Source organism: Rhinopithecus roxellana, chromosome 7 (assembly GCF_007565055.1).
Source record: "Rhinopithecus roxellana isolate Shanxi Qingling chromosome 7, ASM756505v1, whole genome shotgun sequence".
NCBI lineage: Eukaryota > Metazoa > Chordata > Mammalia > Primates > Cercopithecidae > Rhinopithecus > Rhinopithecus roxellana.
The window spans coordinates 79,041,962-79,058,309 of NC_044555.1; the positions used below are offsets into that span (position 1 = coordinate 79,041,962).

The window sequence follows — 16,348 nt, forward strand, 5'->3', positions numbered from 1 at the left end:
TAGAGTTCAGAAAAGGGGGAGATTATTTTGAGCCTACTTCTGGAGAAGATATTTGAATATAAAAGCAAAATATAAAAGCAAAAATGGATCTCAGGAATTTTCTGTCCCAGGCCCAAGTCCAAGAAAAGTTAAGAGATCAAGATCACATGTTTACTTAGAAGCAAAGCTGACATTGGAACCAGGTTTCCACTTATCCAGCTAAAAGTATGTTGTTAATGACTATGCTGAGCTATTGAATTTGTGTGTGTGTGTGTGCGCGCGCGCGTGTGTGTTTGAATGTTACAGAATGGCAGAATTATTGAAATGAGATTTCGTATATTATGCTTAATGGCAATTGAAATGAATAGCCTGTACTTCCTTTATTGAAGCAATCAGGAACACATTTGTGCAGGTGATTACACAATACCATTAACCATGTACCATCCTACCAAATACATTTTTGTTATGGAGAATCACATTTATGAGACCAAGGGGACTTCTGATACTCTCCACCAACTTTAAAATGCAAATGATAAACAAGAAACCACAAAAGTCAAATATTCATATACATCCTACCCTGCAGAATCAGGCAGCTCTGTTAGCAGAGAAATGGAGATGCGAACATGTGCAGCCAATGGAGGCTTACCTGATACTGTAGAGCACTTTGCCATTTTTCGAAATCCGTAGCAATTTGTTGTCAGTGGTGACATCGTGGAAGTTGGCACCCTTCTCATTAGCAAAGAACAAATCTGGTTTCCAAATGGAGTCTAGCATAGATGGGTCCAAGTCCAGGGAGTCATCTGGGTACTCACTGTACGCCAGCCGTGAATCATTCCACTGTTGTCTCAGAAAGATATTCACTCGGTAGTCCTACAGAAATGCCGTGGACAAGTGTTACTGATTACCCTGGCATAAGAGTTCTATTTGCATTTCCCTCTCACTCTTCTCCCTAATTTGATACAGCTTTGGTGTCCAAGTAAACCAAACTGTGTATACCTTTGTCAAAATAAACCATTTAGTTCCATTAGGAGAGGGGACAGAAGGTAGAAAGAAAAAGGAAGATTCAACCAAACCAGAACACCAATAAAACAGGTTGACTTGGTTGAATTTTTTAGTGTTTGAATTATTCATTTTGGGATGAGATAATACTAACTCAAGCTGACTTTGCTACAGAAAAAGGTAAACAATGAACACAGAAATCGGTCTGTGATGGCAGATTGTCAAATAAAACTGATTTATTTTCCAAATCAGAAATCACATGATCTCTGGTTCCTTTCTGCTCAGATGCTCTGGGCAGAGGGAAACCCACCGTGTAATTTGAGTAGTGAAAATCTTATAAAACTATGGCATGATGGGGCAAATTTTTAAAATTGATCAACATAAACATTAAGATCTTTCATGTTGACAAAACATTTTCCTTGCAGCTACTTGCTTTTGAAATTCTTATTTTATCATTTTCTCTGAATGTGTTGTATCTGCACTAGCCAACTTGATGCTTCATCCAAACAGAGATGTTTCATGTTCTCAATCGGAACACTGTGGGAGCCCTGGCATTCCCATTTGCTCTGGGAATTTTCTTCTGTGCTAATGAATAGCTTGGGGGCAGTGACTGCTCTCCTGGGGACTTCTACTCAAAGACCTTAGGTTCATCGAAAGTACTACGTCACTTGATAATCTGGACTCCGATTGAGGCTTCAACAGTATTCCCTAACCAAGCCAGTCTGTGGTTTCAGAGCTAGTAGTTATCCACTATTGCTACTTGTGACCACAAGTGTGATATATACTAATTCATTCTTACTCTCTTTCTTTACATTTTTTACCCTTACTTGCTCCATCTCCACATGTTTGGCACCTGGATTTTTGGTCATTGTTTACATTACTCTAATGGTGACTAGCTTGTCCTAGTTTGCCTGAGAACTTCCCAATTTTGGCCCCAAAACTCTCACATCCAGGGAACTTCCTCAGTGTAGGCAAATTGGGATAGTTGGTCACTCCACTGGGAGTCACTCTACTCTGGAGACAATTTCAGGATGGCAAGTTTGGGCGAATTCCCCCAGGATCAAAAGGGAAAAAAATAATTAAGTTGTAAAGATCAGGGTGTATGGAAAATAGCTTCAATACAGTTTTTGTTTTTATACCTATTTACTAAACTATACAAATTCCCATGACTTTTTTTCAAATACATTCATCCTGATGATCAAGTTCATAGAGCATTTTGGAGGCAGCGGCTCTTGGGAAGAGTGCCCAAAGTAGGCCTAATCTCAAGTCTGTGTGAGCTTTAATATGAGAAGTTAACCTTGAGTTTGAAGTTATAGGGGGCAGTTACTTTATGATAAATTGAAGCTTTACCATTGCACTGCTAATTTAGAGACCAAGGTCACCTTATATATTTGTTTAAGAAATGTCAGACTTGAGCCAGGTGCTGTGGCTCACGCCTGTAATCCCAGAACTTTGGGAGGCTGAAGTGGGTGCATCACCTGAGGTCAGGAGTTCGAGACCAGACTGGCCAACATGGTGAAACACCATCTCCACTAAAAATACACAAATTAGCCAAGTGTGGTGGTGCATGCCTGTGGACCCAGCTACTCAGGAGGCTGAAGTGGGAGAATCGCTTGAACCCGGGAGGCACAGGTTGCAGTGAGCGGAGATTGCACCACTGCACTCCAGCCTGGGCAACAGAGGGAGACTCCATTTCAAAAAAAAAAAAAAAAAAAGTCAGGCTTGTAATAGATTCTTAATTCTTCCTTAAGAAGTCAGAAATAAGAAATGTAGCTACCTGCTATCCCTGATAAGTTAGCATCTTCTTATAACTTGTTTATGCAGCTATACAATGAATGGGGACTCATAGTCTTATTTCAGAAGTTATAGCACGACATGCATTCTAATAAGGGGCTGTCTCCTTAATCTGAGTTCTTCAGGAGTGTGATTTCAGATTGGAGATAAAACAACTCTTCATTCTGCAGAAGAAACCAGCAAAGCATGTGAAATGTTTTGGGGAAGGATTTGAGGGAGCTAGAATTATATTCTGGAGATGTTCTCTGAGCAGACGCATTTTGTACACTTTCAGTTCACCGTCCTATCTGTTAAATGAGGAGCAGAGTAGGATCTACTGCTGTGTCATGGATAGTGTTCCAGCATCCATATGTCCAAATCACACACTATCTACCTACATCCTTCCAGGCAGTCATTTGGAAGTTGGGAAGAGAGCATCTTTTCTCTATTTTCTGATGGCCCAAACTTGGGGGAAAGCTAGAAACAGATGGTAGTATGAAAGCACCCTTGACCCTTACTGACATTACTAAAATTCTCAAACTCTGCCTTTATATCAGGAAACAGGGGTTGCAAATATACTCCGCATCCTGTAAATTCACTTGCCATCAGAAACTAAAGAAAAGTAAAATGGTAAACTCACATTTCAAAAACAGAATACAACCTATCTTATCATTTTCTCCTTATCAGTCATCGAAGTCTTTGGGACCACACAAAATTTGTTCTACTGAATACTCTTAATGCTGGGGCAACTAGCAATGACCACTGACAGATTTTTGTGTCTCTTAATGAACAAAAATGCATTTTTGAATAATATATCCATAAAAATAATGATACATAAAAATATTCCTTAGAGTAACACAAATGTGTTGTCCTGTGAGTACATATCTCTGACACTAACATATCAGAGTGATCATTGCTATTAGGTCTGTAAGCAGGCCTATACTTTGTGGGCAGGCAATACCTACAATAAATTAGTGGGACTTCATTAACCATAGGAAGGGCAGACTGGATAGCAACAAAGAAAGCCATGTTGAGTTCTTGAAATACATAATCATTGCCTTTTATTTGGAAACAAATACCCCAAACTAAAACTTTTAATAATGCTCTTTGGATAGTGGGGTGAGAGTGAAGTGTAAGAGAAGAGAGGAAAGTCAACAGATTTAGAAACTCAACATTCTGAGGCATTCTTGGACATAGTTTATTCTGAAAAATGTAGAGAAATCAAAACTATTACCCCAGAAAATAGCACCAATCAGTGTCCTCAATGACCTCATCACCGTGCATAAAGCTAAGGATTCTGACTACAACTAAAGACAGTTCAGGGAAGAATCTGTTTCTGTTTAATTTTTTTGACCAATTTTTCTGAGTCAAATTTTGTGAAACTATCGGTAAATTTATGGATGGTGCAATCGTAGGGGTATGGTAAAGAAAACGTGGGCTGTGATGACACTTTGGGTGTGCAATGGACTGAATGTTTGTATCCTCTCAAAATTCACATGTTGAAATTCTAACCTCCAATGTGATCGTATTAGAGGGTAGAAGTGGGGCCTTTGGGTGGTGATGAGGTTGTGAGGGTAAAGCACTCATGAAAGGGATTACTGCCCTTTTATAAGGGACTCCAGATAATTTTCTTTCTACCATGCGAGAATACCAGAGGAATTCAGCAGTCTGTAACCCAAATAGAGTTCTCATCAGAACCTGACCATGCTAGTACCCTGATCTCACACTTCCAGCCTCCAAAACTGTTAGAAATAAATTTCTGTTGTTTATAAGCCAACCAATCTATACTTTGTTATCACAGCCTGAGCTAATTAAGACTAGTTTACCGGGTGGAGTCCCAGGCAGGGCCTCAATTATCTTGGAAGATAAGGCCCTTTCTTGTTGGAGCAATTCTCACATTCTTATTATGCATCCACTTAAATACTGATGCCCTAAATCTGGGGTTAGCAACCTATGGCCTGTGGCCCAAGTTTGGCTTCAGCCTGTTTTTGTAAATAAAGCTTTATTGGTACACAACCACACCTATTTGCTAACTTGGGCCTTGGCCTGTTTTTGTAAGTAAAGCTTTATTGGTGCACCACCACAACTATTTGCTTACTATTGTTTATGGCTGCTTTCATGCCAAAAGGGCAGAATCACATAGTTGTGACAGAGACTATCTGGCTCTTAAAGTCTTAAGTATACTGTCTGGCATTTTACAGAAAAAATTTGCCATTCCCTACCCTAGGTGGCCTGAGGATTTCTTCTTTGACAAGCATGATAGAGTTCCAAAAAATATTTTCTGTAGTTTTTCACCAAAGCCAAAATTGAATAAAACAAAATATATTTTTAAAGCAAATAAAGTTTGTCATTATATCAAAGCTAAGAAGTAAAACAAAAGAAGCACAATATGCATCAGTCTTCTAACCATGCAATTCAATCTGTATTATACAGCAGAATAGACAGGCTGTGTATGTTACCCTTGAGCAACAGTTTCCAAATTTTCTGATAGGAAGCATGACAAAGGTCACTAAATAAGTGACCAGGAAGTACCTGAGCATCTCATTTATTAAACTTTCAGTAGCTGTTCAATATAGGAGAAAACAAGGATATCCATAGCTTCCATTTTAATCTCTTTAAATGTTTAGCTTTTTTTGCATTAATGAACATCGAAAAGGTGCACATTTACATTTTTGATTGAGAATACGATGCAATGAGGAGATTTCATCAAAGCAACATGGGAGTCTAATTAATGCAATCAGCATTAGGTCGTGCAAATATTATCATTGAATGCCATCGTGTAAAGCTGGTGACAGTGATTTGGGCTACTGGAAGCTTTGCCCCCTCTCTTATTACGATAAAGCCAAGAGGGGAGAGACAGAAACTGAATGTCAACCCGGGAATTGATATACTCTATGTTTAGCTTTTCTTATGAGTCATTTCATAACCCTATAAAAACTATCCTATTTAGGTAAATTTTTAAATTCACTGCATCCTGTCAAAGTCTCACAAGTCTCATTTCTGGGTAATAATGTTTCAGAATAATATCAAAATGGGTAGTGGAGTTGAATTATGTCTAATTTTGCCAGTGGGAAAAAAGTGGTAAAGGTAAATTAATTCTTCCTAACATGAAGGACACCACAAAGTATAGTCATTTATTAAACATGATGTTAGTTGCCAAAAAGAGAAAATTCATATCAACAAGGAAACTTTTTAAAATTTCTCAGTGGCATTATGCTTATTATTTTTAGGACATCAGGCACCGTAATACTTAGTCAAACTCAATTACACTTGATTTTGGTTTTATCAAATGAATGGTTGTAAACTTTACGTAGTCATGCAAATTAGATCCAGCCAATTGATTTAGGACTTAAAAGTAAATAATATGGGGACCAAGAAAATATCTCACCCAAAATGCAAACTCCATGCTGCAGCCTAGAACTCTTAATGATCCAATAGGCTATGTCACAGGTAACATGACCATGACATTTATGAAGAGTGTTTAGAAGCCCGGGTGTAGTAGTTAATGCCTGTAATGCTGGTGCTTTGGAGGCTGAGGCAGGAGGATTGCTTGAGGCCAGGAATTTGAGACCAGCCTGGGCAATATAGTGAGATCTCATTGGCACATTTTTTTTTTTTTTTAATTAACCAGATGTGGTGGTGCGCACCTGTAGTCCTAGCTACTTGGGAGACTGAGGCAGGAGTATCATTTGAGCCCAGGAGTTTGAAGTTTCAGTGTGCCATGATCTGCACTCCAACCTGGGCAGAAGAGTGAGATCCTGTGGTGGCTCACACCTGTAATCCCAGCACTTTGGGAGGCTGAGGCCGGCGAATCACCTGAGGTCAAGAGTTCAAGACCAGCCTGGCCAAGATAGTAAAACCCTGTCTCTACCAAAATATAAAAGTTAGCCAGTCATGGTGGTATGTGCCTGTAATCCCAGCTACTTGGGAGGCTGAGGTGGAAGAATCGCTTGAACCTGGGAGGTGGAGGTTGCAGTGAGCTGAGATCGTGCCACTGCACTCTAGCCTGGGTGACAGAGAGACTCCATCTCAAAAAAAAAAAAAAAAAAAAAAAAATTAACGGCACTGTAGATTTTATAGTATCTGAAATTTTTTTCACATATATGAAACGTGTTTATTCATACTCTATAATGAGCTTCTAATTAGCTTTAAGTTTACGTTTTTTTTTTTTTTTGAAAAGGCATGCATATGGTATAATTGTCATGGACTTGGAACTACTTTCTCTTGCCAACAAAATTGTGTGTGTGTGTGTGTGTGTGTGTGTGTTTCTAAGTTTAGCCCTTTGGAATATATCTTAAATGTGGCATCGAAGGGAGGCTCAACTATCTTAAAAATTCCATTTCATGTAAAAAACTGGCTATACTATTACATCTCTCAAACTTTGAAATTCGTACTTCTGAAGCATTGGAGATGCACCTATTTAAATATCCATAACTATGCATCATGTTTATTGTGGATAATTCTATAGAAAACCATTAAAACATCAAATGTTTTAAAAATTTCTCTGGCATGATGGATATAAGATTACTGAATATTGAGTAATGAACCCTTGACAAATGACTTTACAAAATAAAGTAGTATAAAGTATTGCTTTTCAGAGGCAAGCAAAGTTGGAAATTGGCACTCAGTAAATGTCTCACAAATATGCCACAGTGCACTTCAATCCCACGTCCCATTCCTTCACACGATGGCTTCAATGCTCAGCCCCACTCACCATTGTAGTTTCTGCTATTGACCCAAAGCTGTTGATAAATATGTTGCAGGTAACATTTACAGGAGGCCCTGCAAGTTGAACAATAGAAAATTTGACAGTTTGTGTTCACAGCATAATTGAGTCATGTCTTTCTCTTGCCAGTGGCATTGCAGGACTTACCATGGTCGTTTCTGTGACTGATCCAAAACTGTTGATAAAAATATTGCAAGTAACGTTTACTGGAGGACCTGCAGAATGCAATGAGAAGATTGCAATAGACATTGAAGCAAAAATACACCTCCATTAACATCTGTGCAATTGGCTACAGATTTGAATAAAATTAAAATCATAGTGAGATTGAAAAAAAAAAAAAAACTTTTACCCAGAGGTGCATAATGAAAACAATCCCACTTGTATTTTGGATAATGGCTGTTAAGCAATGGCAACTTACCCTGAAGAGTTTTGCATTTGGAAAATATAAGCTGAAAACTATTGAACTGAATTCACTGCCATAAGTTTCTATTAAAATAGCCTTTTGGGTGGTGGCTTTTTTATTTTTGACCTTAGGATCATCAACATTGTAGACATCAACAGCGGTTGCCTCATAGTGATGAAATAGCCTGGTCATGAGGTCAAAATGGAGCTGCATTTTGAGTTATGGATGAGTCAGAAACATCCACCTCCTTTTGTATGACATTCTTTAAATCAGCAGGTTACTTTGATTTTCTTGACACCTCTGAATTTACACCACTCCTTCTTTATATTCTCTGACCACCAATGAAAAATGATGTACAGAAATATAGCAAAGAAAATTAACTTATTTTAAGACATAAACACAAACAGAAATGTCAATTTATGTCCATATTGTTACCTTAGTAAATATGGTATAAAGCAAGGATTATTGCATCCTAGATGTGCTTTGAATAAAATAAGAGTCCATTTTTATCTCCAGAGATCCAGTGACTAGCCTGACTGCAGCTCTCTTTTTCTCTTACCTTTTGTCAGTAGGTAAATCACTGTCTAATGATTCCCTGCTTAACATTTTGCTGGGGAAGATGTTTATTGCCTTTGTGGAAATTTCCCCTAATGCTTTCTGAGCTAATATTGCCATGAACTATCTATTTATTTGCTGCTTTCTCCTGTAGAAATGTGTATGTCTTTATGTGACAAAGGATCAGCAGCCCAGTGCAAGAAACACTCTAGTTGGCTCAGTACCCAACAAATCTGTAGCATCTGAAAGAAGAGGAATTTGGCTTGAGGCCTCCCTCAAAGGCTGGTAGTGAAAACACAAGTTACGGCAGCACTTAAACGCTGCATTTTTAAACTCCTTCAGAAGTCCATGTCAGGTTCTAGAAATGAGGAAATTTGGGGTACAATGGCTAATTTAACTCCCCAGGCAAAATTTTTTGGTAAAAGAAGGAGCAAGGTATTTTGGTAAAAGAGATGTGTTGTTATTCTTTGAAACATAACTAGTTTTTCTGTTTTTAATGAAACAGTAATTGTGATTTTTTTTTTATGTGTGTGTTTGCTCATGTCTGTGTAATCTTCTGTAGTGGGGATATGAAAAGATAGGTACTGAGTTCTATGACCCTTGAAAAACACCTTATAACCCTCAGAACTCTCTTTTCCTAATGAAAGTACAAGTGTGTTCTTATGCATACTTTTGTATAACAGGATTTATACTTAAAATAGTTTGGATACTTATTACTAATGAATTTTGATAGACGCAAACCAGGACTATCAGTGTGTTTTTCTCTTCTTTCGCCTCTTTAACTCATTCATTTGAGAGGGCCCCTTGTAGCCCTCCTTAAATCTACCTTTTGAAATGTAATTGTGATTTTTTAAAAAAATATTTACAGGCACAGAATCACAGGCACCATCATATTACCCAAACAGTTTTCGGTAGACATCTTTGAAATGCTCCAAGTATTTTTAATTTGTCCCTGCCCCTCTTATGTCAGCATCTGCCATGATGAATTCTTCCCCGTGGTCACCTTCTACTCTGCTTGATTTTTTCTTTTTTGATTACTCAAAATAAAACAAAGCAAAATAGATACTTTCTCCTCTTTCTTGGCTATAAAATTCCATTTTGTAACAAACATTTTTTCTGCTAATAAGAAATAAATGAGAAAAGGCAGAGGCAAGTCACAAGAAATTATATATGTTTGCTTTTTCCCTTTCTCTCCATAATGAAATATTTCCTTTGAGATCATCCAATTCAAGGTGGAAAACTTTTCTGAATTCTTATATGCAAGATAGACCAAAAAAATGAATGATGGGAAAAATAAACAGGAAAAAGAGAAATGTCATTTAAAAGCAGAAATTTGAAAATTTAAACATTGGTTCTCTTGTACACTTTCTGCTTGTCTAGCCTACCCAACTGGCTTGGAAGCATTTAGAAAGCTGGGTCATACTGTTATATATTTGTTTTTATCTTTCCTGATAAGTGACGTTATGAGTATGTTGCTGGAAGTCAAAATAATTTTTAAGTTACCATATATTACCTCACTGTGCTAAGTGCATTTAAAAAAAATATCTAGTATAATCCTCACAAAAGAAGAATCTGTTTATTGCTCCAGTAAATGTTTACAGATGAGGAAACATGGTGTTAGAGAGGTTAAATTGCTTGAAGTCACATCACAGTAATTAGAAAAGCTGAGACTCCATGTCTCATCGTTCTGATTCCAAAAACCTAAACTTTCAACCATTTTGTTGCACTTCCCTCATTTCATAATATCCTGTTGCCCTCTCGATCTGCTAACCATGGTATTTTACATTGGTTTGTGCCTTTCTTAATCCTTTACATCTGACTTTTTCAATTTTGGGCATTTTGTTTCAAGGTTCATTTGCATTTCTATATAAAACCTTAGAAAGAAAAAATGTTTTTTGATGAGGGATTAGCACATGCATATACTAAGAATTGACATATATTTGAACCTTGCTGTGTGCCAGTGAATACCTTATTTCATTCTTCAATAATTATCATTACCTGCATTTCTCAAATGAGAAAAATTGAGGTATAAAGATCATTAATTTTCCCAAGGTCACAGAGTTTATGAGGCAGAAATTGCCTAACTTTAAGGACATTTTTCTTAACTACAGGGGTAAAATGCCTGAGGCCAATACAATTATCCTAGTGATATAGGCTACCTAAATATGGAAGTTGACCTGCAAGTTCTTTGGGTTGAATTGTAGAGAACTGTTTCTTTTCCCCCCACTTTTAGGAGTTATCCTAGTATGTGTCAGCACAACCTTTCATCTGCATTTAGCACAATAGTCTGCTCAGGTGTTCTGATTGACAGGGACATGTTCTTAGATGTGATTACCAGTGAATGAATGTGTTCTGTAAACTATAGAAGGAAACATTTTACGCTAGTTAACCCCATCTAATTGATTTATCAGCAAAGTGATATTCAAAAATGAGTTGAATGAGAATCTGACTGGTGAAAAGAATTATGTAGACATCTAGTTTTTCATGGCACTATCATTCCTATCCTTCATTCCTTCCTTGTCTCCTATCTCCCTTCTTCCCTCTTCTTCCTGACCCCCTTCCCTTTCTCTCTTGCTCTCATTTTTTCCTTTAGTTTTTCTTTTATTCTTATGTGAAAGAGTGATCTGGCCATAATTCAAGTATGCAATCCAAATATAAATGGAAGTAAAATATTGATCTGGCATACTTTAAAAGTATTTGAAAAAATAATTCCACCTCACCTGCCGCCTGCACAAAATATGATAATCCCCATCCCATATTGATCTTCTTTGTTGCTCTATATCACTTTCTCAGAGTATCTTCTTCGGAATAAGGCATTTATCTTAGAAATCCATGTAAAATTATAACTATGCTATGTTGGAGGCATAATAAATTGTTATTATCCATTAACATCTTTGCTTTCAGATCAGTTGATCAAATTGGCTATGGTAGGGAACAGGATCATGAAGAATAGTGCTATTCTTCATATATAGCACTATTATATCCCCTGCTACTCAAACTGTGGGCTGAGGACCAGCAGCATCAGCATCACCTAGGAGCTTGTTGGAAATGCCAAGTCCTCAGGCCCCATCTGAGACCTGCTGAAGCAGTCTGCACTTTAACAAGGGGGACATGTTGCTGCAGACCATCTTTCTCCCTTTCAAAATTATGATCACTTGTATTTTGTTTCTATCTTTCATAAATATCCTTTGAAATATAGTCCATTTGTAAAACTTCTAAGGTCAAACAAGTTTGGAAAGCACTGTTGAATAGTTATGTAGTTTCTTTAATGTAGATTTTCCCAAAGCATTTTATTGTTTTTAAATCGTGGTGTTTTATACAGATATGTGTGTGTATTATATAACACATATGTTATTTGTTTTATATAAATATATATTTGAACTATATTCAGTGGCATTAATTGCATTCACAATATTGTGCAACCATTACCAGTCTGTTTCCAAAACTTTTCAATCACACCAAATAACAACTCTGTAACCATTAAGAAATAACTTTTCCTTTCCCCTCCCTGCCACTTCTGGTAAACTCTAATCTACTTTCTTTCCCTATAAATTTGTCTATGTAGGATATTTAATGTAAGTGGAATTGTATAATATAATATTTGTCCTTTGTGACTCATTTCTTTTACAACATAATGTTTTCAAGGTTCATCCATGTTGTAGCATGTGTCAGAATTTCATTCCTTTTCATGGTGGAAAAATATTCTATTGTATGTATATATGAAACATTATTCATCTGTTAATGAATACTTTAGATTGTTCTCATCTTTTTGGCTATTATGAATAATGCTTCAGTGAATATTTATATAAAAGTAGGTGTGAGTCCCTGCTTTAATTCTTTTGGATATATACTAAGAAGTGGAATTGCTGGGTCATAGGATAATTTCATGTTTAGCATTTTGAAGAACTGCCAAACTGTTTAACCACAGCGTCTGCACCATTTTGTCACAAGCAATGTATGAGAGTTCCAGTTTCTCCACATCTGTGTCAATACTTATTTTCCATTTTTAAAATTATTGCCATCTTAGGACGTGTGAAATGGTATATCATTGTGGTTTTGATTTGCATTCCCCTAATGAGTAATGACATTGAGCATCTCTTCATGTACTTATTGGCTATTTATATATTTTTTGGATAAATATCTATTCAAGCCTTTTACCCATTTTTGAATTGGGTATTTTGTCATTTTATTGGATTGTAGTTCTTTACATATTCTGGATATTAAACCCTCCTCAGACATGATTTACAAATATTTTCTTTACTGTTTTTTCACTTTCTTCAAAATGTCCTTTGACACATATAAGTTTTTAGGGTTTTTTGTTTGTTTGTTTTTTTGAGATGGAGTCTTACTCTTTCACCCAGGCTGGAGTGCAGTGGCATGGTCTCAGCTCACTGCAACCTCTGCCTCCCAGGTTCAAATGATTCTCCTGCCTCAGCCTCCTGAGTAGCTGGTATTACAGGCACCCACCACCATGCCTGGCTATTTTTTGTATTTTTCAGTAGGGACGGGGTTTTACCATGTTGGTCAGGCTGGTCTCAAACTCCTGACCTCAAGGGATCTGTCTGTCTCGGCCTCCCAAAGTGCTGGGATTACAGGCATGAGCCACCACACTTGGCCTTTAGTTTTGGTAAAGTTTAATTTACCTATTTTTTCTTTCGTTTCTCATGCTTTTGTTTCATATCCAAGGATCAATTGCCAAATCCAAGGTAATGAAGATTTAACCTTATATTTTAAAAAATAGCTTTTTGGTTTTAACTCTTACATTTAGGTAATTGATTAATTTTGAGATAATTTTTGTATATGGTATAAGAGAGGTCCAACTTCATCGTTTTGCATGTGGAAATTCAGTTGTCCCAGCACTCTTTTTTTTTTTTTTTTTTGAGACAGAGTCTCGCTGTATTGGCCAGGCTGGAGTGCAGTGGCACGAACTCAGCTCACTGCAATCTCCCCCTCCCAGGCTCAAGCAATTCTCTTCCCTAAGCCCCCAGAGTAGCTGGGATTACAGGCATGTGCCACCACGCCCAGCTAATTTTTGTATTTTTAGTAGAGACAGGGTTTCCCCATGTTGGCCAGGTTGGTCTCGAACTCCTGACCTCAGGTAATCTGCCAGACTTGGCCTCCCAAAGTGCTGGGATTACAGGCATGAGCCACCATGCCCAGCCAAGTCCCAGCACTATTTCTTGAGGAGACTGGTCTTTCCTCATTAAATGGACTTGCCAACCCTGTCAAAATCAATTGGCCATAGGTGTATGGGTTTATTTCTGAACTATCGATTTTATTCTATTGGTCAACATATTTATCCTTATGCCAGTATGACACTGTTTTGATAATGTGGTTTTGTATTAAGTTTTGAAGTTAGGAATTGTGAGTCCTTCCACTTTGTTCTTCTTTTTCAAGGTTATTTTGACTATTCAAGGCCCCTTGCAATTTAATATGAAGTTGAGGATTGAGTTTTCCACTTCTGCCAAAAAAGGCTCTTGGAATTTTGATAGGGATTGCTTTGAATCTGTAGATAACTTTGGGTAGTACTGACACCTTAAAAATATTGTCTTCCTACTCATGCCTTAATAAGGGGTGTCTTTCCATTTATTTAGGTCTTCTTTGCATTTTTCAGCAATGTTTTATAGTTTTCAGTGTACCAAACTTTCACCTCTTTGGTTAACTTATTTTTAGGTATTTTATTCTTTTACATACTGTTATAAATGGAAGTGTTTTCTAACTTTCTTGTCAAATTGTTTATTGCAGGCGTACAGAAACAACTGATTTTTGTGTGTTCATTTTGTATGCTACAACTTTGCTGAATTGATTAGCTCTAGTAATTTTCTTTTGGATTCTTTGGGGTTTTCTATACGTAGGACTGTGTCATTTGTGAGTAAAGATATACTTCCTCCTTTCAAGTTTGGATGCCTTTCATTTATTTTTCTTGTCTAATTGCTGTGGACAAAACTTCCAATACAATGCCAAATAGCAGTGGTGAAGACAGGTATTGTCTTATTTCTGATCGTAGAGGGAAAAGCTTTCAATCTTTCACTCTTAAGTATGCCTCCCGTAGATGGCCTATAGTTGGATCATGTTGTTAACTGTGAGTTTTAATAAATTCCCTTTATCATATTGAAGTTTTCTTCTATTTCTAGTTTTCTAAGTGTTTTTGAAATCATTAAGGGATGTTGGAATTTTGCCAAATACCTTTTCTGCATCAATGAGGTGATTGAGTGTTTTTCTCCTTCATTCTATTAATGTGGTATATTACTTTAATTTGTTTTCTTATATTGAACCACCTTTGTATTTCTGGAATAAATCTGAATTGGTCATTGTGTGTAATCCTTTTACTGTGCTGTTGGATGTGGTTTGCTAATATTTTGTCAAGGATTTTTAAATACACTTCCATAAGGGTGTTTTGAATGAAACTCTATCAATCTAGCTGTTAAATACTGTCCCCCAGCAGCTAAGAGACTTGGACAAAAGAGCACCAGCAGAGGCAATCTATATCTGTGCGCTTTGGGGCTGCCGCACTGTCAGGGGTCAGATTGCCAGAACAGCTTTAATGACACAACCGCAACGCGAAAGTTTAATTTTTACTACTTATGTACCCTGGAGGGTACATAGCATGCCCAGAGACTGCACACATGTAGAGGTCAGGGTGCACAGGCAGAGAGAGAGAAGGGACCCATGGGCCAATGCTTTTATTCAGTCTAGGGTGTTATCTAAACAGGCTTCCCACAGGGGGGCTTTAATGCATGGTTTAAAAGTGAGCAGGAACTAGTTTCAAATGATCATTTTGTAACTGAGAGGTGATCACTTTAAGTTCGCAGGCAAATGTCTGAATGGTCTCTTTAAAGGACGTAGCAGGAAAGCAGGGAGTCCTCCCTGCTAGGCAGGAGAGATGCCTCTAAGTTTTACCTCTGGCTAGCATTCAGGTGGGGAGAATATGAGAATATGTCAAGGGTGACTGAGCCCTCTTTCTGGCATGAGAGAGTTAAACTTACATATAAAATGTATGTCAAGACAACATACAATCACAAGCACTCACTACAAAGGGATATTGGTCTGTGATTTTCTTTTCTTGTGGTGATTTTATCTGGCTTTGGCATTAGAGTAATGCTGGACTCATAGAATAAGTTAACAAGTGTTTCCTCCTTGACTACTTCTTGGAAGAGTTTGAAGATTCATGTTAATTTTTCTTTAAAATGTGTGCTAGAATTCACCAGTGAAGCCATCTGGTCTTGAATTTTTCTTTGTTGTGAGGTTTCTGATTGCTGATTCAATCCTTTTACTTGTTATATGTTTGTTGAGATTTTTAATTTCATCTTCAATCAGTGAAGGTAAATTATGTGTTTCGACTTACTTGCTCATTTCATCTAGGTTATCTAATTTATTCATAATCTTCTCTTAAAGTTCTTTTTATTTCTGTACAGTCAATAGTAATGACTCCATTTTCATTTCTGATTTTGGTTGAGTCTTCTCTTTTTTTGTCAGTCTAGATAAATGTTTATCAATTTGGCTGATATTTGAAAGAACAAACTTTTGGTTTTGTTTATTCTGCAACTCTTTTTCTATTCTCTGTTTTCCTCCATTGTAATCTTTATTATTTACTTTCTCTGATAACTTTGGGTTTAGTTTGCTCTTCTTATTCTAGTTCTTCAAGGCGTAACGTTATGTTGTTGATTTGAGATTGTTCTTCTTTTAAAGTGTAGGCATTTATATTATAAATTTTCCTCTAAGCACTGCCTTCACTCTATCCCATAAGTTTTTGGTATGTTGTGTTTTTGTTTTCATTCATCTCTTATGTCCCTTGTGATTTCTTCTTTGATTTATTGTTTGTTTAAGATGGTATTATTTCCAAATATTTCTGAATTTTCCAGTTTTTCTTCTGTTATTGATTTTAGCTTCATTCCACTATAGTGGGAAAAGAT

The 16,348-nt window shown here is 37.0% G+C and overlaps 1 protein-coding gene across 5 annotated transcripts in view; it reads right to left on the bottom strand.

The window, feature by feature from the left end:
- GLRA2 (glycine receptor alpha 2) overlaps positions 1 to 16,348 on the bottom strand; it is a 232,155-nt gene that overhangs the window by 167,214 nt on the left and 48,593 nt on the right. For 3 of the 5 annotated variants that reach the window (XM_010375483.2, XM_010375486.2, XM_010375485.2), the window contains 2 exons: positions 7,625 to 7,692; positions 626 to 849 (listed from right to left, as the gene is read on the bottom strand). In XM_010375483.2, the coding sequence (XP_010373785.1) occupies positions 626 to 849; positions 7,625 to 7,692 (292 nt within the window). Of the gene's footprint in view, positions 1 to 625; positions 850 to 7,465; positions 7,534 to 7,624; positions 7,693 to 16,348 lie in introns of all 5 variants that reach the window. The other 2 variants (XM_010375487.2, XM_010375484.2) reach the window with 2 other exon arrangements.